The sequence below is a fragment of the Falco cherrug genome, chromosome 3 (assembly GCF_023634085.1).
Source record: "Falco cherrug isolate bFalChe1 chromosome 3, bFalChe1.pri, whole genome shotgun sequence".
NCBI lineage: Eukaryota > Metazoa > Chordata > Aves > Falconiformes > Falconidae > Falco > Falco cherrug.
Window position 1 is genome coordinate 116,784,587 of NC_073699.1, and position 25,080 is coordinate 116,809,666.

The window sequence follows — 25,080 nt, forward strand, 5'->3', positions numbered from 1 at the left end:
AAGACTACTCCCTCTCAGCATGCTCTTCACCTGAAGAGCGTGTTACGTTACCTTCTGGTCTACCCCGTTGCATTTCATGGAAGTATGTGACCACACTCATACAACTGACTGCAAATCTTATTGCAAAACCCACCTCCGATCACAAGCCTCGCAGTCAATAAAATAATATACTGCTACAAGTATGTACGCTTACCAAGAGCTTAATTGCTGGATTTCTACTACCACAGGCACGTCTGTTACTTTCCTGCACATTCTCAAACTCAGACGATGGCATCCCTGATTACAAGCTCCAGGAATGTCTTCTGGATTCCACAAATTTCCTTTCAAAAACAAAAGTCAGACCCCAGATACACCTCAAACACTCCTAAGACAGACAAGAGATTGACATGATAATGCTTAGGAAGTTTTAAAGAAAACTTCCACTAGTGGCTGGTGGTCTTTGCTCTGAAGACCTAGTACCTAGTTAACATACTCATATTAAAAGCAAGGGTGTATGGTGTTTACCATGGCTAGTTGAGACATATTTGAAAGCAAAAGACAGTAGGGAAACGTGGCTGAAACTCAGAATAAAGGTGCCGAGTCTGAAATCCCTAAAACCTGGAGATGGGACCAATTCAGTCTTGACTCTTGAAATGGCAATTGAGTGGATTACCTGGGTGGAAACAAGTTGAACCAAACATGAGAATTTTTCTGATGTCTTTTTAATCAATTTTCACAGTTAAACTCCGAAAACCTAGTATTCCACAGAAAAAACAGCTACCAAAATTAATGTTCTTAAGAGTTTCCACTTAAAATCTGAAAACCCCCACTTTTCATAATTTCTGTAGGAGAAGTCATTATTTCTCAACTCGTTCTTAACTTTCAGGGGCACAACAGTTTGCTGTATTACTAGAAACAACATGTATTTGCCTCAAATCATGACACCACTGAAAAAAACAAAGGCCAAAAATTGAAAATATAATTACTACTAAGAAGTTTTGTTCTGTAGTTTAGCACACCACATTCGAGTTGTAACTTACACATGAGAGAACTGTAGTCTTCAGAAATAAGAGAAAGATCTGCTTGGTAGTGAAAATATAATTTTATTTTTAACAATAGCTGCCAGCAGTATACTGGTATATCTGTAAAAGATGTTCCAGAGAGTGAAAGACATAAGCAAACTACAATAAATTGTATGAACTCTTCAAGTATTTCTGCAAACAACGCTCCAATTCTTGATGTCCTGTCATGGGAGTTTCGATATCCTGTTCTGCTCCACTATTCTCCCATCCCCCCCCACCCCCTCCAGAAACAAAATGTTGGTGGCACAGGTTCTGAGGCAGATTAAATATTTTTCACTTGGGATAAAGCCTTCTTCTGAAAATATTAATTGGATGTATTCAGATAGTACTCTGAGTGGCAAAGAGTAAAAAAATAGTTGACTGTACTTCACCACTTTTTGTTCTACATTGAGATAGGCATCAGTGGGTTTGGCTCAAGCATCTTCAATTTATTCATGTCTGTGTTCCTTTGATACGAAATGCTAATTTGCTATTTTAGCATAAAAACTTGATTACATCTCTCTTCTTATCATGGAACTGCATGCAACTCTCAATCAGTTTAGACATGCCCATTGCGGAAAAAACACCAATTTTATGGGAAAATGCAAACGTACAAGCTACACGGCTGTGACTGTCCGTGTGGGATATTTACACAGAAGACCAGCAGTGAACAGTAGACGGACGGGAAAGCTCTGGAGTGCATGAAATTGTTTCAGGAGTTCACATGCCTCTTGTTCAACAGACAGCTCTTATGTGTAAGGAATCTCATCAAGAAGGAAAGCTTTGTTACGGAGGGAAAAAAAAAATAATCATGCATATACTATAATCTCTTCTCCCACACAAAAACTGGGTGAAGATGATGGGTTTTCCCTTTATGTTCAGGAAATACACAAGTCACCTGTTTTAATGGGAATTTAAGCATATTTCAGCTTGAGAATAAAGTAAGTTATTCAGCATGCTAATACATGCAACCAACTTGCAAACTGGAATGCCTACTTGAAAGGGTAACTGCTGTTTTTAAATTGTAGAAGGGGCTAGAAGCATCATTTTAAATTTAAACAGGGGGTAGATTAATTGCTGTTTGATGAAATTAAAAATGCATTTAAAGATCAGATTGTAAACAAGTTGACAGAAGTCAAAAATTTACATAGTTATGAAAGGGCTTTTTTAATTAACGTAACGCTGGTGATTGGGGCCAGATGAAAGTGCTCTACCCACACCAGACGCTAAGCCTTTTACACACCACCCTAGCTCGACTCTGCTGCTCTGAAGGGATCACCTACAGAGGTGAAAGCCGCTCGTTCTCCATTAGATTCCTGGCCCCTGCTGAAGCCAGCAAGAGGCTGGCCAGCTTCTGCCACAACACAACAGAACTGTGCTATAGGAAGCCTAAACGATACCAACTCCTTTCACACAGGACAGTTAACAGCTATCATATGGTAACCGCCTCAGAAATTGCTAACCTGGTCCTCATTTGAATTACACCCATAAGGGAAAGCCTCCGACATTCAATACTCCATTGTACTGAGATAAGAAATACATTAGTTCCAGCGAGAGCTTTAACTTTGTTTACAAGCTTTCAGACACAATCATTAAAATACTTAATGCTGAATATAATGTATTACAATTGTTTGAAGATTGCCTAAAAAGTAGAGAGAATATATTATCTATAAAAGACAACAAGCCTGGTATTTTAACAAGTTAAGTTTTGTGTGCATTGATATGCAGGCAGCGCACACACTAGAAAATTGCATGAAAGTGTTTTCATGCTCACATGCACATAATCACCTGGTGTACTAAAGTGTGCACGCAATGGCTAATTTGCTTTTAAAAGGAATGAGGCGCAATTATCACAACCTCAGACAACTTCCAAGGGCCATCCTGATCTAGGTTTTAAAGTAGAATTAAAAACTTAAAGATATGCCCACAATCACATTGCTTCCTTTTTTTTTTTAAGGAAAAAAAAAAGGCTAACTATACAATGGCAAAGAGCACCAAAGCAATGAGGGCTGGAGTTTTTCACTCTGTGTCATTAAAAATGCTGTTATCTAACAAAAAAAGCTGAAATTGTTCCTCCTCCTAGATGTCACGTTGCAGCAAAGACTGAACCCCTACAGAGGATTATTATGGCTGAGAAACTTTATTCAGGATGAGAACGTGACATTAGAATACAGTAATTATTAAAAGGCTACAGTTAAGTTTTTCCTAACCAGGTCGCTCTGCAGAATTTTCTTTCTGTGCCCTACCACCCCTGTAATAAATCATAATAGGGTCTAAGTGTATCTATGGTTGTCTTCAAAAGACACGTAACAGGATTGCTAACTGCCTTTATATTGGAATTCTAGCTCTAGAAAGGCAAGACAAGGCACCACAAGCCATGTTATACAAATATGGATCTTGTACTGTACCTCTTCTATGTCAAACTAACTTCACGGGTATATAAAGTAGCAAAAGCAGGATGCTTAGAAAAGTCAGGCTGGTTTTCATAAAGCCAGTGCTTACAAAAAAAAAATAATTAGTGTATAAAAGTGTTTACGTGAGCATTTCCATGTTATTGCAGAATGTTAAATATTCCAAGAACAACCTACCAGGAATAGCACTTTCCAGCTTCTAAAATCAGTTAAATATAAAAGTATCTTTACAAAAAAATAGGCATATAAGGTCTAGCATTCTTTGGAGTTGTTTATGATGGTCTTTTAAAAATAACCTAGTAGTTTATTTCATGCATCAAAATCAATGATTTTAAACAAGAAAACTATTCCCTGGTTTAGAAATATTTGAAAATTGCTTTTAAAAAGATTGTAGTGCTATTCCTCAGTGTTGCTGTAAAAAGACGATAGTAGTGCAATGATTACGATTATGCAAAATTCCAGGTGCACAGACAAGCAATTAGGAAAAATTCAACATAAAAGACTGGATTTCACACACCATTTCTTTACAACAGTAATTAATAGATTTCCTTTCAGGAAAAAATGCATACTATAATTTAAGGCAAATGTTATCTTTGAAGGTCACTTTAGCTTTCTTCAGGAAAGAAACAGCTTAAAAAAGTTCCCAGAAAGACTCCCACTTTAATTGCTATCAGCATTCAGTCTTGCATCACTAATCATTGCACTGCTATTCACCATATACAGTAGCTATTTATCAACTAGGACACTAATGTTTACATGTACTTTATGACAGCACGGATTCTGTAAGTAAGTATCACCGGAAAGACCTATACAAAATAAAGGCTCTTAACTACCAAAAAGGAAGCCACTTGCAATTTTTAAGGTGAACAGATGGCAAGCATCCAGTTCTTCTGATTTCATGATGGTAAAGGGCATCCTGACAATTATTCATTTGCTGCAACTCAGAACTGGGGACAAACATAGATTGCCAATTTTTTTAAAAATTTGTTGTTTTTCTTAATCTCATCAAGCTCTTGAAGACACAACTAAACACTAACTCTGAACTGCAAGCTGCCTGCTATAGTACTAAAGCCTAGATTCAAACTTTCTGATGTCTGAGGTCATTCAAATCCAAGCTTTACATTTGAGTCCATTCTCAACCACTACTGTGATTTCAAATCCAAGAGAGTATTTTTTAAAAAAAACATTGCCAAATATTCTGCAAATGGCTCTTTTGGATAATAAGTTCCCTTCTATATGTAAATAGGATAGACAAGCAGGTACAGTTCAACGTGTCATGGATATGACAATTGTCTACAGATCTTCTGGAAAAGCAATAAATTCCAAAATACATAAATATTCCTTGTACCATATAGCAAGACAGCATCCTAAACCAATTCATAGACAGGGACCAAATGTTTGCAAAGGAAAGCAGTAGGGGCAAGATAACCCTTCATACTGAAGGGTTACCCCAGTGCAATATTAACATAACTGCATTAATGATATTCAAACTTGCTGTGAAAGGAGGTAAGGAAAAACAAGCCTATAATTAAGTCTGAAAACTTTAGGTAATTACTGTACCTGGTCTATCCACCATAACTTTGAATAACTGCAAGTTCATGCAAAAAAAATTGCTATCTTATATGAAAAGAGCAGTCTGTTAGAAGCATTGTTATGGAATATGCAAGAAGTCATCTCTTTTGCAGGTGTTTACTTGGTGAGTCTCTTGGCTACATCGCTGTAAGCAATTTCAATTTCTTTGTCTCCAGGACAGGTATTGGTGAATTCATCCCTGCTATAAGCATTTGTCAGGTATCTCCAAATCCCTGTCATTTCCTTGGGAATCTCAAAGTTGCGGTACTTTTTGGCCACCACCTAGAAAAAAAGAAATAGATTATGAATTTACATTAATCAGCTTAAACCACTTTTGCAGTCCTTGTCACGCTCCCGCTAAGTTATCCTTCCAACACGTACACTCAAGAGTCACTTCTAAAGTCAGCAGTTACCTGCCCCTCTGGGATATCCCGGACCTGGCAGCACACTGCCTTGCTTCATTTGTATTACTGTCCTCACCAAACTAATTACTTCTGCACCCAGGCAGAAACTTAATCTGTGGCTCCATCTGCAGTACAAAACTGACAAAGATCATCGGAGACAGTGAAAAGAAATCAAACCACGATTATATAGGCACATCACTCCTGTAGCTATTCTAGGTGGCTACCTCTTTCTAGACTTCAGACTACTTTTTTTTTAAAAAAAAATAAAAATAATGCAATCTCTGTATTTCACGTTGTGTCATTTACTTTGTCATTAACAGACAGATGTGAGAAGACATCTGCTTCAAACATTTCCTGGTCACACGATTTTCACTTTCCTTCTTCGCCCTCATTCTTTTAAGCTTTGCAACTTCCTGTGACCACATTCGTCAGTGCAATAAAATGGGTTTTGGCTTGTGCCGTTTTATCATCTGCTGCCCAACTTGTCCACTGGTTCACACCTTCACTGAACTCAGCTGCTCTATCCCCAAACTAAAGCCCTTGTGAACTACCCAAATCTTCTGTCATTTCATGGACTGTTAATACTGTTGTTAAATTTACATGGGAGCTTACAAACAGCTGAAATTAGCTGGACTCCAGAATGTCATAAACCATAAGCATTTTGTCCTTCATCATCACATGTTATGCGATATACTAGGCATTTACCTTGACAATGTGCAGTTTGGGTAGCAGGTTGCAGTCTGCTAATGTCATCTCATTGCCATCCAGAAACTTGCGGGTAGAAACTGTAATATCCTCCATGCTATTTTCATCTATCTCATCGGGAAGAGGAGAGTTCAGATACTCGTCCAGTTTCTGGAGGGTTTTCAAGAGGCCACGTTCTAAGGCTACAGAGAAAGGAACACTTTTAAGAACCAAAAAGAAAGCCAAACCACAGCACACAACTTTCAGAGCCAATTACATATTAGTGTACAATTACAATTAGATATTAGTAACAGATCTGGAAAAAAATATTAAAAAATCCGCATCACTGTACGGCCCAGAACAGACCACATACTGAAGGATTTTTAACCCTCATATAATTTTTGTGGCAACACTACTGCTGGAGCTGCCTTCATGGACACTAGTAACACTGAAACGGAACTAGAATCCCTTTAAGTATCACACAGATGCAAGTCATTTAAAATCTGGTTTATACATGAGTTTGCACTAATTTAATATACTCTAAGACTGTCCACAAGTGTTTATTTTTGGTTTTAAAAGTGGCTTATGTCAGTTTCTTAAGACTATTCCTAACTGGCTTAAACTAATTAGAATTAAGCTATGCTAGGGTTTATATTAATTTAAACATAATCTGTTTAATGTCACATGCTCAGCTAACAGCCACAACTAAACAGGCAGACTACCAAGGAGGTTTATGGAATACAGCGGCAGAGGGCAGCACACCCCACAAAATGGCAAAAGCATTTCTCGAATTTTTGCAAGTATTTTGCACCTCCCCATTTGAAATACAGCAGAAAGGCATTCGATTCCCTGACTTAAGTTTGCTCTGCAAGTACACTGAGGACAAAAGGTTTGTACTCAACTATTTCAAAGTCTAATTGTGCATCCTTTCTCTCTCCTTGATGTCCCAACATCCATCTACTATGTGGTCTCCACACAGAAAGGTCTTAATCCTTTGAAGAAAGTGACATGAACTAAGCTTATGTCAGGGTTCTGAATGGGAGCCCTCAGTCCTAGAAAGGTCAAATAATCAAGTGTGCAGAAAGGCCTCACAGCAAATGCATGGAAACTCAACTGCTGGGGCATGACACAAATTCTGCGTGGGATTTGGCTCTGGACATTAAAATAATTTCTACTTAGTTCAAGAGTTTTGAGTGGCTGTTGCATAAGTTTCAATGCCAGGAATATTTACAAACCATGCATATCCTACTAAAAAGGATTTTAGTAAATTTAGCATTTTTTTTTTCACAAGAGAACCATTTAGGCTCCTACCCTTCCAACACAACCCCAGAGTGGGATCTCAGGTGATAAATAACATGTATGTAGCTAGGAAGATCAAAGGACTGAGACTTGAGTGTGAAACATGGGACATACGCTAAATAAAGCACAGATACACTAGTTGGAACTCTGCAATGGCCAGTGCTCTTCTAACAAGCACAGAAAATACAGACCCTGTCCCAAAATTATCTGAGACAAGAGCTGAGAAAGGGGTATGAAAAGATGTGGAAACAGAACTATGACACAATATTAGCCTGCATGTTTGTTATGCTGGCTATCTCCCGTATCAGAAACTGAACGCTAACTGAAGTTCTCTTGGGAAGCGTTGAAATCTTTGTCTCTGACCACTAACTTTAAACCACAGGTCTAATTCATGACACTTCCTCAAGTGTCCATCAACAGGCAGCAAAATTTGCCAGGGAGACACTTCATGGTAAAGCTGCTCTGAAAAACACAAAATAACGAAACAACGTGTGCACAGCTATCAGCCCCCAAGCAACTCACCTTCATTAGCTTCTGGTCTAGAATTTTTGATAAATGCAGAAAATTTGGCAAATATATCCATTCCAGCAGTGTTTGACTCTGGATGCTTTGGTGAAAGTTTTAGGTACCTAAAAAGTAGAAAGGAATAGATCTACAGCACATTTAGCAGAATGATGTTCATCAATATATTAACTAGCACAAAAAGGCCCTTTTTAAAAATATTCTACATTACGTATTTACCAATTTATCCATTTCAGACTCAGTTTTTAAGTGTAGTATCATAGACTTCTATTTAAGATTTTTTTAAGCCCAGCACTTTTCAATCACTTTTCAGAGGAATACCAAAGCATGTTTCTGCTTTCTGAATCAGGCATTTGTTTCAAGCACAGAGGGTCTGAAACAGCCCAGGGTCACAGGAGCAAGCTCCCTTTAGCACAGCAGTGCTGCCAAGGGGACTCATCACAGTTCTGTAAACAAAAATATAGTTAGGGACCAAACACGTAACAAATTAAATACTCTTGTCCATCCTCTGTTCACTGGAGATTTTTTTTTTCATTTAAATTAATATCAGCTCTCCCAGAATATCACAGGCTCCAAATCTTTTAAGAAAAAAACCTGGAGTCTTGCCACACTAAAAAGACAAAACAGTTCAGTCTGCTAAAGGCAGTGTCCACATTTTGCAACTGCTTGCCAGCTGAAGAAGAAAGCCAACAGTTTAGAGAAAGCTTGAACACATTTCTCACGCTTGTGCTGTGTAATCTAATTATTTTAAAAAGTATTCAGTATTCTACCATAATTTCCAAAAACTACATAATCAATCTCCAGGACTCATCACTATTCCTAGTATGAAGGAATTAATTTTAAAAAAATTATTTCCAAGTTGCATTTAGTAATCACTGGTTCTGTACAATCATCAACTGCCCCTCTGCTTATAGAAAGCTGGAAGGAGTTAAAAAAATAATGTAACATTAAATACAAAGTTCACTGATATTCCTGGTGAGAACACGCCAAATTCTTGAAGACTTAAGTAACTCCTTACTTCTAGGAGAATGACCGCAAATACAAGTCTCCAAAAGGACACCACATATCTCCTTAAAACAGATTCCCACAACAGTTTATTACGGAGTTAGGCCTAAGTTTCGCCTAGCACGCTCACCTTGATTTATATTATGTAGACACAGCATCAGAATAGCCTGCCCCAGTCATCAAAAGGAAAAGTCATTTAGTCTGAAAACCGCAGGAAGAATGACAGAACTCTACAAAGGCCAATTTTACAATAATCTTTACAAGAAAATTTTTAACATAAAGATGAGGGAGCTAGAGGGAGAAAGGGTATGACAAGCAAGGACTCCAAGCTATTTTCAATGTCTTATCTTCAGTTTATTGATGCTGAAGAACATCTTAATTAGTGCAGAAAACCCCTGAGAGAACACTCTGTTTAAATCTAAGGTGACAAATCATCATTTTAACACTTACTTGGGTGGAGCCAAAACATCTTCCAGGAACTCTTCAATCTTATTCACATCTGTTTTCACTTCACCATTGTAAGTTATGAAGGGCGGATGAGTGCCTGGAGCCAAATTTTGAAGGTCTGCTGGTTTTCTAGGGTGAAATACAAACCAATGCAAAAGTAAGCATGGGACTTCCACGACCCTAGCTTTCATTGCTACCATCACAAAAGCACTGCCTGAGGTTTTCACATACTTGCAGTTTTAAAAAAGATATCACCAGTTTTCTATTTAAAAAGCGACTTTACAGCTTAATTAGCATTTTCAATATGTACTTGATAACAATTAATTTCAAACACTTAAAAACAACTGCTTCCTCTTATCTCGGGCTATATGTTTTCTCAAGTCAATTTACTGTTGACTGGGGGGGGGGGGGGGAGGATATACATACCACACAAACACACTCCCAAGATCTGTAGTACAGTTTATATATAGCATAATCTACACTCAGTGATAATCCTCCCCCTTTACACAGAGCTTCTCTGGAAATAAGCAAGTCTGATATAGAGCACTATGTATAAGCCATTTATTATGTGCACACAGAATCTGGTTCTAGACAAGGTGACAAGATGCTTAAAATTAAGCATTTAAAAATGATGCTTAAAGCTTCCTCCAGTGAAAAAAGCTATTGACAAATAAGAGCAGCACACTTGGGCAAAGGGAGGAGAATCCTCAACGTTACTATGACTAGATGCAAGAGAAACAGAATCAAGCTAAAATACTCATACGTTTCTGAATCTTAAGTCAGTTTTGGCAGTACCTCCCGTTGTTCACTCCAGTTCCTCTCTCATACTTAGCAAGCTAAGCCAGTCTATTTTATAAGCAATTGGCTTCTCTTCTCTAGTTGTGCCTTGATGCTGAAGTGACAAGGAACAACACTGCAGGCATTTATCTAGGAGCCTACGTGTTAGCTGCGCGTATACACCTACCTACTCCTTCACCCCAAAATGCCTAACTTACTCTTTAATGTAAAGCTCTCACATCTGCTGCCTCAGCAGATTCAGATGCAAAGCTGAAGTCAATAATGAGATGAGGATCTATTACAAGCTACAAAATCTAAAGCACCATCTAAAAAAGCTGCAGCCAATTTCTCCCCAGTACATCATCATGGTATTAGTCCCATGCTAGTGCAACTGCCTCAGTGCAAGCAGAAATAAAATTACAGTACTGCTCGGCACTTCTTCAGTAGCAGCACTTAAAATCTCCCTCTGACGAAGCTATTAACTGCAGTCCAGGATGACTACTCAGAAGGACACAGCCTGTCTGACTTCTCCAAGAACTTCTCCACGTTTTAGAGGACAGTCTGCAATTCCTAGTTCCCCCAGCCACCCCTGTGTCCTAACATCCGACAGTACACACGATCCAGGTGAGGCACGACTGTACAATTACATTTCTGTCAAGCTGACCAGAGCACACACTACAGGATGACCGCCACCTTTTGCTAACATTACACTGGGTGAGGAACAACAAAAGATATCAGCTGCAGAAAGTTTGCCAGGGTGGAAGTTGCCCCTCTGTTACTGTTTGAACAAATCCAAACCAGACCGTAACCTTTGAGCTGGGTTTGTGCGTTGTACAATGTGGCCACATTTGTCAGCCAGCATCAGGCATCCAGAAACTGGATTTACTGGACACTGGAACTACAGTTCAAGAAAACCTCCTGACTGTACCGGACAGGGAAACTAGATGAGTAATAAGCACAAACATGGTCAGTTGGGGTAGCATGAGAAAGCAGTCTTTCCAGGGATAGCACTCATAGGCTCCATAAACTAAGCACAGTTTACAAGTTGATCTTGTAGAAATGCTCCATTTCTTACAAAATTAAGAAACCCCTGACAGAATTTCATGTCCTGCCCACTGGCAGGAAAAACAGCAACAGCCTATAGTGCCAAAGTGTACCAACAACAGATAGGAGCACTTGGCAGCATATGTTAAACTGAATCTCGTATGTAACAGTGTTAATTCCGTTGCCTGGCCAAAAGCAGGTGTTTATTATTAATACAAGAATTTTATCATTTTCAATAAGCTTCTAAGAAGTTATTTCTCACTAATACTTGCCATCAACCTCTTACTTTTAGGATTTCAAGTCTGCCATCGGTTAATGCTTTAAGTAATTTAAACTCTTCATTTAAATACAGTGTTGTAACGCACAACAATTACAGGAAGTCATCGTGGCTCACTTCCAATTTCGCATGTTGGCTAGATAAAATTCCTCAAAAGGAATGTTATTTTAAAAACAAACACAGGCAAGACTACCAGATTTGCACTAATACTATCAAAGAAAAGATTTTATTTCAGAAACAGACTAATGAACTAACCAAAAGTTTCCCAAAGAATCAGAGTTCATCTCAAGGATCCCAGAGCATTTTATTAACCCCTCTTGCCACTCCACTTAGACCACCTGTGTCTTTCAAGAAAAAGAAAGCAGAGATTAACAGCCCACAGCCAAAGCCCAAACATAATACAGCGTTTGACTTCCAGTTTGCTGCTGCTGCCAGTAGATCATAAACAAACCCTGGTTTACCACATAACAAGCCACAGTCTTTGGAGTACCAGGAGTACACAGGAATAGCCTTAAAAGGCTAAGAGTACAGCTTCCCTTAACAGTCAAACAGGAAGGCAATTAAAAATTTTATGGTGAAGTTTACTTCAGAGATAAAGCTGGACAGCTTTGTTTAAAAAAAGAATATTCCCTAACCACTCAAAACAATTCCATAACTAGTACCTGCCCCAAAGTTTACTGGAGTATTTGAAGGTAGGGCCACATACTTAAATATCTGACTACCATTAATTAAGTGGGCAGGCTCTTTAACACCAGAGTTAAGGTATAAATATTTCATGGCTTTACCACAAACCAGAAGAGCAACTAGCATTCAAATCCTATCTTGAAGATCAGATAAAAGCCAGCTCCCAAACGTAACATGCTCTAGAGTGATTTATAAATTACACAAGTACTCCAATGAGTGTCTGAAGAATAACATGGTGTGTGTGGGTGTGTGTGTGAAATGCCAGCAATAAAAAACAACCGTTGCCAGTTCCTAAGCAGTATTTTATACTGCTCAAGTTGTATTCACCTCTGGACAGTCTTTGGTATTTACTAATCTCTTTGTTTAATCTTTGGCTGTCAACATAATTGTGAAACCACACAATCAATATGTTTAAAATGGGATTTCAAAACTTAACTGAATGCAAGCCTGGCCTTGAATATTGTAACAAGCCCAACAAATGATTTATGTACTGCAACTCTGTTCTAGTCACCAGAACAAGTCAAATCTCTGAGCACTGAAATGCTCCTTCTGAACAGGGAAAGAATAAAGCTTCTGTCTGACTAAACAGAAGCAAGAAATGCCTGATTTCTTTGAAAGGGTGGTACATCCCACTTCGTTTGCCTATGTGCATATTTTTGTGTCTTAACAGTAGAACTGAGAACTGCAAAATGTTCTTTTGTTAGCACAGTATGATGTCCAATGCAATTATAGATGGGGAAAATACACGCCACAGAATCAGTCAAACCAGACTCAGTTTTTCCTGTGCCCAAGTTACTTGCTTGCGAACTTTTGTACCCAACCATGACCTTAAGCCTCACACAGCTTGCCTTACTGTTGTGTAGAAATTACGTTATAAGGCAGAAGCATGGTTTCCAAGTAAGCTCATTTTCTTTTTTTTTGGCTAGCAAAATAAATTCAGATGCTTAAAACCATCAATATCCAGCTCTTCCACAAGTTTGTGTCTTTAACAGGAACAAAAAGAAGAGAGGGCAATTGGATTGAATAATGTACTTGTAAAAGCAGTTCCTTGTGACACAATTAGAAGTATTAAGGCAACATCTAGTACCTTTATCATTCTGTTAATTCTAACAGGTGAAAGAAACACCATCTGGTATAAAGCATTTCCACTTGAGCAGTTGGCTGAACTGGATATTCTACAAACAACACTACAAGGAGGTATTAAGACAATCCAGAAGGTTGGATTTGTATTTATGAAGCTTTAAATAAAGTCTAAAAGAAATTAAGTTTGTATCAACATCTATTCAAATCTGAATTAGCTTCAGCAGTCCTTCACCCGAAAATACATTCAGTATACAACAAAAGTTTATTTGACCTATTCCCATGAAGTTTGTTAATTTTGTACTTATTTTGTGTTTTCCCCTCCTCAATACAAAAAAAAAAAAAGAAAAGCTAGCTTTCCTTGTGTAAGAAAGGACAATTTTAAACATCTGCAACTAGTTTAAGTTCTAAAAGTCAGTCTTACATCCCATGCCCCCAACCAATTAACTCAAAGTTGCCAAAGGGACACAAATAAAACCAATTCATCAGGCATCTTTGGCATTTTAATGGTATCTCTCAGACTATTCAGCAGTAAAAATGCTTCCAAGCAGAAAACGTCTCTTTCAACCTTCTTCTCACACCCCCACCCCCCCAATAACTGCAATAGGTTAAATAACACCATCATTAAAATTAACGGAAGTCCAAGACTATGAACAGCACGCAAGCACAAGTTTTACTCCTGAGGTTTCCACACACCACATGCAGTGCTAAATGGAAGATATGATATATTTGGTTTGTGCACGCCGGCAGCAACAACTGTATTTGCAGTAAAATCCCACATGGGCCAGAGAAGATCTTTAAGCTGCTACAAATGCATACACAGTTGACAAAAGCTGCTTTCTCCCTCTCCGTTTGAGTGGACTGCCTCAGCCTTACTACACATGGAAGTATTTAAAACTAGTTGCCAGCACTGAAGCAGCAACTTCAGTGATTTTTAAAAATTGGAACAAGTCACCTCCTTCAAAAAAATTACAAGAAAAGGTTAAGTCTAGCAGGGTGATTTCTTTCTTAACATGTTTTACACTTGGTTCGCTGGAGAGCACTGTATATTTCTGTTGGCTTTATTTCTGAAAATGAAGTTTGTAAGCACTGGCAGTCTCTCCTCTCTCCAGAGTTCAGTAACTAACATTACATTAGCACCGTGAAAACATTACTTCACACAAAAAAGCAAATATAAGGCCTCTGCTGAATTTAGCATTACCACTTCTAATAAAAGTATACCCAATTTAGGAAATTAAGACTCATGGATTAACATCTCACCCTTCTTAGCCACCAAGATATTCATTTCTTAGATGGAGAAGTTCCAATTTAGGTGACACACAGCATTGTGACATATCTGGCTAACACTACACAAAGGGAGAATATTTTAGATTTTATTCCTACCCATTTCACTTCTGTCTCACTCATATTTACCTCATGGACAGATGTTTTCACACTTTTTATTCTTATTGCATAATAATCAATATCTTAAAATCTTTCAAGATGAATAGGCTGTACATTAGTTGCGACAGTTATCCAATATTCATTGGAGATTTGATCAAAGATTGGATGATCTAGCAGTCTTCACCTATGGGATCTCGGTGTGAAGTTAGTAAGTCAGTATTCAGTTATTAGACTTCATGTCAGCTATTAGTTTTACAGGAATTAAATAACCGTACAGGTATTTAACAAGTTCAAGAGAATTTATCAGACCCATTCGTTTTGGTTACAGATACTTGTAAACAACCATCAATGAATGCCCCATTTACATCAAGGTTGCCTCTTAGTATTTATGAGGACAGATTTTCTTTTCAGTTTCAGAAAATAAGCCACGCAAGTTTGAAAAGCCCCAGACAAACATTTGTTACACCAAGTGTGCTGTGTGCTCTTGCTTGTCAGATAAACCAGGTATTTCTTACCTCTTTAGGTCAACCGTTGTGACACTAAACACCACTCCCTTCAGCCAAAGAATCATGAACAGCCTCTGAGAAAAAGGACAGTTTCCTATGCTTTCACCATCACTGCCAGCCTGCAGAAGAGAACAGATCATTAATTAGAAGGCAGGACTGTGCCACCTACACACGCTTACAATTACTGAAAGATCTTTAAAGACAGACTCAGACTCAGTAACAGACCATGGGTTTTACTGCCTGTACAGCCTTCACATCACTAACTCTTCTGAAGACCCTTATAAGAAGCTTATAGCCAAACCTAGTATCACCTTGCAGGAACACTCCTTTGCTCTCAAAGTCCAGCTGACACATCTAGACCAGATATCCTGAAGGTATCTCCCTATAATGCACAATGATGAACATCCTCAGAATACTGAAATACTCTTCAAGGTATGCACAGACTTCTGCAGTGTTTTGTTTTGGTTTTTTTTAATACTTGCACCTTCTAATTATTTTTTGCTACAGACAATGAGGATTTTATTACAGTGAAATCTGCATATTTATGAAGTCAACTAACCTATTTGTCATGTCCTCCAACAGCTGCTCAGAAAATGTAGCAAAACAACATTTCAGACAAAGTTATCTTTCACACTGAAGATGATCCAACCGCTCTTAATAGTCAAGAAAGGGCAGCTAATCGTACCCATCTGAGCAGCCCCACCTTTTGATGGCAGTTTTCCAATGTCAATGTTGTTCTTTGTTCTTTACTATTCTTTTTCCTTCTATAAAGCATAGCTAATTAAACATAGTCATCTTCCAGTTTATTGCTTGTATCTCTTGCTGTGTAGTGCTACAGTGAGCCAACTGCAACCAGGAACTATGAATCTTTATTGTATTGCAGGTGTTGTAAGGAAAGACATTAACTGTAAGTACATAGAGACTTCAGTGACAATAAAGTTATATTCCAAAGGCACTTTTTATAGGCAATTTATCAGTAAGTCTTTGTCCTACCACAACAAAGGTCCATACATAGCAACAGTAAGCCGCTCCAGAGCTCCCAGTGATGGCATGCATCTCATGATTGCTCTGACAATGAAGTATGTATTGCTGAGTTGGAAAATCTTAGTTTTTAGGCTAGAATTAGACATGCAAAACATTGAATCTTGTTATAAAATTCAATCCTCTGAAAAGAAAACCGGTTCACTAGTTAAAACAGCCACATATGTCAGATTATCTTGACATGTACTCTACATTAGGCAAGTTTCAAAGCATTTTATTTGAGTACTTCCAGAAATAATTTTTATCAGTACAATTCTCAAAGCCTCGCTAATTCTTCTATCATTACTATTACCCATTCCCTAGGCCATTTTAAAACATATTGTAGGATATGCTGGCTGTACTCCTCAGAGAAATGACAGAAAACAATTATGTTCACCAAGCACAGACTATTTATAAGTATCTGGTTGGTAAGAGTTTACAAGAACTAAGCTTTAGGACCAGAACTAGAGAAAGGCCTAGACACTCAGGCAAAGGAACTACTTTTTCTTCCATTTTTTCTTCAGTTCTCTGCCAGTTCCCAGCCACACACGGATTGGGAACCACAATGAGGAGAATGAAGTTTGCAAGTTAAGAAGAGTAACAGTACGATTTTCTAACAGCAGGATTTTCAAAAACCAGGAAAACAGAAAGATTTTCCATGAAACTGTGTTAAATTCAGAAACTTCTTTTTTAAAAACTCACGGTGCTTCTGCAGATAAGGCTGATTTCCTTAATAGCTGTCAATGAATACCAGAAAATGAGTATTCATAAATCGATTTATATTGCCTCAAGGTTAAGGTCTCATTTCTACAAATATCCCTCCTGTCAGAGCTGACTATTCTTCTGAATACTTTGCTGTGGAGAATACACAGAAACTTTTTTCTTCAAACCTTTATTAGTGTCATTAACAAAGATCCGAAAGAAAAAAGAAGTTGTCTTTCTGCCATGAATTTCAAAATGCCACCTCTGTCCTTGGAAAGGAACGTAAAACTTGCAGTGGATTAATGATACTAGATTGACTTAAAAACTGACATGTGACTTCTCAAGTGGTCAGGAGACTAAATTCTAAAAGCAGCTATAAAAAGGATAAAACAGTCAATTTGGTTACTCTAGGCATTGTAATTTATACTAGCTCAATCCACAATTTTCTATTGTGCTGTAAGGATTCTAGCTACTATATGGATTGATGTGTTCCTACCTCACAAGATGCTCACATAAGGAAAGACTTCACTCTGCAGTCTATTCCCAATAGCTGTATGCTTTTATGGATGTTAATATTTAACTGCAATGCCATCCCTCCAGATAGCAATGTATATTTTAGAATTTTCCATTACAGTTACATCACTGTGTTTACACTGGAACAAACATTTCCTGCAGGTAAATTATGCCAATGTAGATTTATAGTCATCTATCTACTTTTTCTTTTGGTTTGGTGGTTGGTTGGTTGGTTTTTTTTTACTACATGCAAGATCTTACCGACCTTTGAAAAAACAATATTGAAAAAAACAACACTTCATTCCATCTAAGGAAAATACGTTTTGTACTGCCTGGGCTAATTCACACTCTGAAGTGGAAACAATTCTTTGATGCAGAACTGACCTCAGTCTTCAAGTTTTATGGCAACTTCAACAATGCTACTTAAACCAAAGCACATGAGTTACGGCGCAGTAACGGCACAGGCATGCATGTCCCCATTCAGTTAAGCTTTACCTCACTTCCTCGGATGGAAAAGCTCCCACACATTTACTATGACGTAAGAGGAAGAATGTGGGCATTCACCAAAGTGCAACACCCTAAGAGCATAAAGCCCTGAGGCACCTCACTGGTACTGTTCACACCGCTGTTCTCCAGCGACTCTGGAGCTGCCGCCGGCTGCCACACTCAGCAGGTCCTCAGCCTGTTTGCTTGCACAAGCCATGCTTCCAGGGGTCAGTACATGACCTAATCAGCTCTCCTCCCTCTTCACCTTTTATTTAGCACTTCTGACCGCAAAACCAGGGGCCAGAGCTGAAGCCATATGACATACATTGCCAGAGATCTCATCTGATACAGACTAAGGAAACCTTTAAATAGAAAAAATAAAGGCATGTAATCATAATAAATAATATAAATAAATAATAAAGAAAGAATCATTGGGATGCAACTGCCTGCCATCAATGTACAGATGATCCTCAGCACCAAATGAAGTCCAGAGGCTTAGCTTCAGTACCATAACATCAACAAACGTAATGGAGACATTGCCTGAGGGGAATATTAAGTTAGATAAGACCTAGTCAGCTCCACTAATTTCAAGCCAATATTTGAAAATGCATGAATAGTGTCCTAATGTAAAATAGGCATGCATCTGGAAGACAACTAGTTCTTACAAGTCGCTGTTCCTTTGTGAGTTGTGAATTAAAAAATTCACTGCAGAGGGCTGATTAAGAGCTTTTAAGATCTATGATCCATCATCAGATATAGAAAGTAAGACATTACTCAGAAGCAGAGAACCAAAATACTTTCGGTGATAGCATCAGATGAAAAAGCAAAATGGTTCCCCTATGCACAAAATAAACTCTTTGCAGACAGAACCAAATATGAAGATTTGTTATTACAAAACTTCAGGGTTCTTCCTGAACTCAGGAGTTAGTTATAACATCAAGGCTGCCCAGGTTTTGCCACCTATCAACGTGATAGGGAAAAGTAGTGACCCTTCACCAGCAAAGTTCCAAGGGCACAGGAAAAAAAAATTAATGTTAATGACAGATGTTAAACATGTTTATATCAGACAGACTTCCCGGGATCCATCAACTGCAACAACAATACAGTTTGAAAGAAAGTTAGGGTATTGGATTAAACCACATGCCTTCTTTCATACAATATAATTCCACCATAAAGCTTTATTATTTCTAGTGGAAGGTTTTAGAATTGCCACTGAAATAAACCAAAATCAAATTCAGAAGGCAGTTTTGTTTATTCTAATTAAAAAAAATAAAATATCTTAGCCCATCAGGAACCCAAGGCAAAGCTACTTTTACGTCACAGAACTGAATGAAAAGTTGTTTAAAATTTAAGGTGTAGCACCAAACTGTGGCTTTCATTAAGGTCCGCTTACCTAAGCCAAAACCAAAGTGATCAATGAGGGCCAAAAAAGGTCAAATGCATTTACACTGTAATGCCAAGTGGTACCAAAACTTTGCTTCTCTCCCAACGCAAGTGTAACATTCAAAATGAGCAAACAACAAACAGCATCTGCTTTTGTTTAAGCAAGACAGGCTTTTTGGATTATTTAATCAGAAAAACAAGGATCACAGTCCATTAATATAAAGTGTTCCGAACAAAACCTAATGCATTTTCAAAGCTGCAGTGAACAGCTAAACTGAGCCTAGACTTTTATGTCTACATTCAAACATTTGTCCCACTTCTGCTCCAAAAAATCCCAAGTTATTCTGAGCACATACTGGAAAAGGAATGCAGTCAGAATGCCAAGAAACTTTTGGCTTTAGTGCTTTTGAGCCAAGGAATTCTGCTATGTAACTGTTTGCCCGAGAGGCCCGTTTTCTATCTTCTTCTATTTGATGCACCAAAAGCTAAAGCACTGATCTGTTACAACCCATCATCAAGAACAACACATTATTCTTCTTCAATCACATCAGGATTTTTTTCAGAGGGAGGCGAGTCTGGTGGATGTTCCTGCGAGAGTCAGTTTTGAGACCAGTTTTCTCCACTGGAATACAGCTGTGCTGACAGTAAACTGTAAACCTTTAAATATTACAAGAATATTCTGAAATTCTGTATGACTTAGTCATGCAGGGAGGTAATCATGTAGCAGTGTTGCTTAAGCCCACTATTAGAAGCCAGAAACCTGTTATTGCTTTGTCTTTGAATTCAGGCCATAGTATTCCAGGTGATCTTCAGTGTCTAATCCTCATCACCATCAGAGTAAAGAAAATATTAAATGTTGACTTCTCTATACTAACATCAACCTAGATTATCTGTCAATTTAACAAGATTATACTCATTCTGTACCAAGAAACTTGGAGGTTTTATTTCAATTTTTTTCTAAAACCAGTCTAAAAATCTTTATTCCTAAATAATGCCAACCTTCCAACAATTAGGGCCAATTTTCAGTTCTCACTACCAAATCAAGTTAGCGTTATCCGCTTGAAGTACATAAAGTACATGAAGAACATGTATGATTATGTTCTTGAGTACATCTGTTTCACTGAATTCCAGGTTTTCACTTGTATGGATTGGGACCAAACAGAAAAAAGTGCACCACCACACACGGCAAGGGAAGCTGGTATTTTTCATTTGTATTTTGCTTGTGTTACACTGACTGAGAACTAGCTCTGAAGAGCCTGGCTTTCATTTACCACCAGGGAAAGCACCCTGGCAAACACAGTGTTTAACTTGACTGTGACCCATGGCCAACACTTGCTATGCTAAAGACACCACCAAGTAGTCTGAAAAACTAGCAGCTGCCATAAAGGATTTATCAAAGCAAGAAAAAAACTAAAGATATCCAGTTGCCTTGAACAAAGTTGTGTTACCCTCCACAAACTGACTGCAATTAAAAAAACTTATGTGGCAAAACAGACCTTGTTAATTTTAAGATGTGGCACAGAGAAACATCGGGGCATACATACACCATAGCACTCACCCTACAGTATTTTATGAAAACCAAACAGGGCTACTTTTTAAAGAAACCCAAGTAAGAAAGGGTCAAATAAGAATGAAAGTTACAAGGCAGTAAAACAAGTAAGTATGCTCACGGAGAAGTCAACCTGGTTTATCATAAGTAAAACTTACTGGCAACTCCTAATGCCAAGTAGCTCAGCCCAAGCAAGAGTGCCAGCTACTTAGTGGGGGGAAAAAAAAAAGAAAAAAAAAAATCTACTTATCCCACTGTCTGGAAGACTGAGCTTAGTTGATCCAGCCAGTGCGGAAACCACCTCCTCCCTTTCTCTTCCCCTGAAGCAGTGATTTCATTCAAATGAGATTGTTTTTCCCAAAAAAACAGGAGAGTATATGTAATCATACATCTATTTAAGTGGCTAAACAAGCTAAGGGAAGAAAAAAGAAATCCATTTAAATTGTGAAATGTTTGCCTTTACAGCTGCATAAAAATTAACTTGACTCCTCACACAAGAACCTGCCTGTATTTACTTTATCGAGGTAGTCCTGATGTTTACTGAAAGACTAATAAGAATAACAGACAAGCAAAGAAACTTAAAGGACACAAAGCCCTTATTATATAGTATAGATCTCACAGACTCAAGAATAAAAAAGAATGCTAGAAAATTTTGGACCCAAAGGCCTGCAAAAATTGTTTCAAACAGCAACCAGTTAGAAGGAGCACACTACTATTTTCCCAAACTGGATCAAATGACTGCAGAAATAATAGTAAAAGTCAAAGTGCATCTGATGAGAAATATAATACAGTTCTGTCTCTGCCTACATAAATAAAACAAAAGGGCAGAACATTGGAAGACCATTTCCTGATTTATCCAAAACTATCAAGGGAATCTCTCCCAGGTTTGGCATATCGGAACTGGAAAAAACAAAGTTTGGATGAAGAAGGGAAAAATGCATTTTAGAAGTATCTATTCAAAGTTATGAATTCCCTTCAAAGTTAACTACTGGAGCTATTTGATTATACCACAAAGAAAGTCCCTGCTCCCCTGTATAAGATACCTGCAATCTGCAAAGTCTAGAAGACTAATGTTCCAACAAACAGATGGGGGGGGAAAATCAGAAGGTGTGTTCAAATTTTGACTACACAATCTTGAAATATATCTCAGTTCTCACAAAAAAAAAATCTGCTGGGAAAACTACATGATGCAAACTACATGATGCATACCCATTACTCCAAAACAGCAGATAACAATCACTCTTGCATGTTGCATGAACAGTAAGACCATTAAAAAAAAAAGAAGAGTAAATTAATAATAATCCTACATGGATTACTGTTTTGAGAGGAAACTGTTTAAGGTAAACAAACTGATCCAAGTGAAAAACATGCAGCAATGCAAAACTCCCGAGATGAAAGAATACAGAAAGCAGTGGTTTAATGTTCCACACATGAATACTGAAAATGGTCTGGTAGTATCAGCCTAAATCCTTGCAGTGTCTGCTCAGACCTTTATCTTGCCAAGCTGAATAAACAGAATTCCATCCTGTTTACTGAGCAGTGTTTTCAGATAAGATGTAAAGAATTACATCCATGAAAGGACTATAGCAGTATTGATATAACACCGGGCAAACGCCTCCTCTGCATGGTGCCACTATACCGATTGGTTTGTATTTCTGTTCAGGCTGTAGATGGATGAGCTTCAGGGGTGTTATACGTAATCACTCTGCAAGTCAAAGCATATCTTCAAGGGTCCCCAATGTCTCAAAAGAAAAAAATGAAGCATCATTCAAAAGAAGACAACAGGGGACAAGGTAGCAAGTTGCAGAGACCAGGACTGGAAAAGCGTTGCCTGCAATACACAGTGTTCAGCTCATTCTCACCCCTTCAGGTTTGTTAGTTTGAGAAGGGAGTTGGTTTGTGGTTTTATGGGAGGAGCGGGTCAGAGAGCAAGCTAGAGTCAAGCCCTGAACTCCAATGCTAACTAAATCTGGTTCAACCAGGTTTAATCTGAGGGATGACAAGACAAGGAGGACACTTCTGCTTGTCATTTCACCTTTCCTCTCACCTCTCCAAACAGTGGATAGCCAGTGCCCCAACTTACATGTGAAAGCTTTTGTTTCTGTGTGGTGGGTGTCCTCGTGCCACTAGGCAGACCAAAACTTAACAGGACATTTCAACACACACAAGTGGCACATTATAATAAATGAGTCTGGTATTGCTGACAGCCTCAAGATGTTCCCTGCCACAATAAGCAAAAGACAGGGAAGGTCAGGACTAGGGGGAAGAAAAAAAAAACAAACAAAACAAAAACACCACAGAAAGACAATTTCATCCTGGAAAAGATTCAGAATACCAGAAGGACCTTCACGCCATGTTTCAATATAGATCAAACATTTTATTGCTGATACTGGAAACCTACAGTTAGGGGCAGCAGCAGGCACTGCTTGTGACATACATAACTTAAAACACTCACTTTCATTTTCTTAATAGCACTGAAACTAAGCAGGTAAATCTTACTCTAACCTTAAAACTGAAATACTGTCTACAGGTACTTACACATGCTGCTTGGAGATAATTTTCTTTCCAATTCATCTATTCTGGTAAGTATAAAAAAAAAAAAAAAAAAAGAGTACTGACAAAAAGATGCTAAAATAGAAAATGTAAAGAACAGAACTAGAAGGACAGGCAAACTAACAAAGCTGAACAAAATCTTAGCCTATTATTCAAACACATCAACAGCTATGCCAGCACAGACCCAACAACAACATTGGACAACGCCTTCCAGCATGTCTGTTCCCTTCTCCCACCAGACATACCAATGAGCTTCAAGCAATGAATGCTTCATAAACATTGCAAAGACATCTGCTTGCTTTAATAATCAGCCAGCGAGAGCTGCTATCACCACATCCATGTGAAAGATGAATGAAAAAGGCCTGGAAACCACCTACTACACACACCTTGCCTAACAGGATGTCACTAGCCCACAGCCATGCAGACAGATCCACATCCAAGAATTGTGATGGGTTGGGACCACCTCATGAAGGGGAAAAAAAAATCCACACAAAAGAGGATAGAATAAAGAAGAATTTAACTGCTTCCCCAACATAGTACTGCTAGGCTCAAAGACTACTTCTGTCTTGACCTCATCTTTATATTAGAATTCACATTTGGCAAAGCTGTTCAATATCTAACATACCATTACAGTTCCTTCCATTCCAAGTGCTCATTACAGCTGACATTTGTCATGCTTATGAACCAATTCTCCCTCTCTTTTAAAAGCTTTTCTTAATAGATAAAAAAAAACTGTTCCACTTTTGAAGGTCCATGTCAACATCTTAAAAGAAAGAGGAACAAAGGCAGCTGGTTTCTTCAGTGTCAGGGCACAGGGTCTCGTGTATTCCAGCATAGCTTTTTAACAAAGCTCACATGTATTTTGAAACCTATCCTGCTCATTTACGCTAACATAAGTTGAAAAGTCACTAAAGACTCACTCTAAGAACAGAGTAAGCTTGTAGCAACCGTTAAGATTTATTAACACTATTAAATGTCTCCAACAAGCAAGCTAACTCCTGCAATTCTTTCACAATGTTAAGATTCTAAATAAAACATCTAACATCATTCTCATCACCTCAAACATCAGCGGTTTGGCACCTTGTACAACTATTACTCCAAATTCACTTTTGTTCCTCGTGTTGCGTGTTGCCAGTAGATGAGCCTATAGCATCACAGACAGTGCAAAAGGGCACCACCTCTGCATCATGCCTTTTCTATGTAATCCTGTTTTCTGTTACCATTACTAACTAAACTCCACCATAAGTTTCCCCAGTACCTTTTCAAATGCTTTTGAACTCGGAAGGTAACTTTTTTCACAATGGAAGTGACAAGATAAGCAAATCCCTCATTATGTGCTACCTAAAAATAAGAAAATATCTTTCAGGAGAAGAGTGTACATTCATTTCCAAACTGAAGACAGCTGACCTCAGGAAGCTCCAAATCAAGCTTACAGCACCTGCATCACAGTCTTACCTTCATATGAACCGCAATGATTAGTGTAAACCTTTATTTGACCTTTATGAGGGAACTTTAAAAAGCTTGGTAACACTGTATCAAGTCAGAAAAACTCTCAAATCACAGCCACAGCACATTCCCCAATTTTACTTTTGTACAACAATATAGGTAATCACTGCTACCCTAAATAGCTAGTCCTTTAAGAAAAACATAGAAAAAATAGAAAACAAAAAGCATAAGGCCAGTGCTCATACCTGGAATTCATCGCAAAAAGCCTAAACCGATTAATCTATATTTTTATA

The 25,080-nt window shown here is 38.1% G+C and overlaps 1 protein-coding gene across 2 annotated transcripts in view; it reads right to left on the minus strand.

The window, feature by feature from the left end:
- Nucleotides 1-1,062: 1,062 nt before the first annotated feature.
- The window catches only part of CLIC4 (chloride intracellular channel 4), a 33,161-nt gene continuing 9,143 nt past the window's right edge, over nucleotides 1,063-25,080 (minus strand). For both annotated transcript variants that reach the window (XM_055705092.1, XM_027813383.2), the window contains exons 2-6: nucleotides 15,145-15,254; nucleotides 9,388-9,513; nucleotides 7,933-8,039; nucleotides 6,133-6,314; nucleotides 1,063-5,305 (exon numbers count right to left, since the gene is read on the minus strand). In XM_055705092.1, coding sequence (XP_055561067.1) covers nucleotides 5,141-5,305; nucleotides 6,133-6,314; nucleotides 7,933-8,039; nucleotides 9,388-9,513; nucleotides 15,145-15,254 — 690 coding nt within the window. In that variant the 3' untranslated portion in view covers nucleotides 1,063-5,140. The remainder of the gene's footprint in view (nucleotides 5,306-6,132; nucleotides 6,315-7,932; nucleotides 8,040-9,387; nucleotides 9,514-15,144; nucleotides 15,255-25,080) is intronic.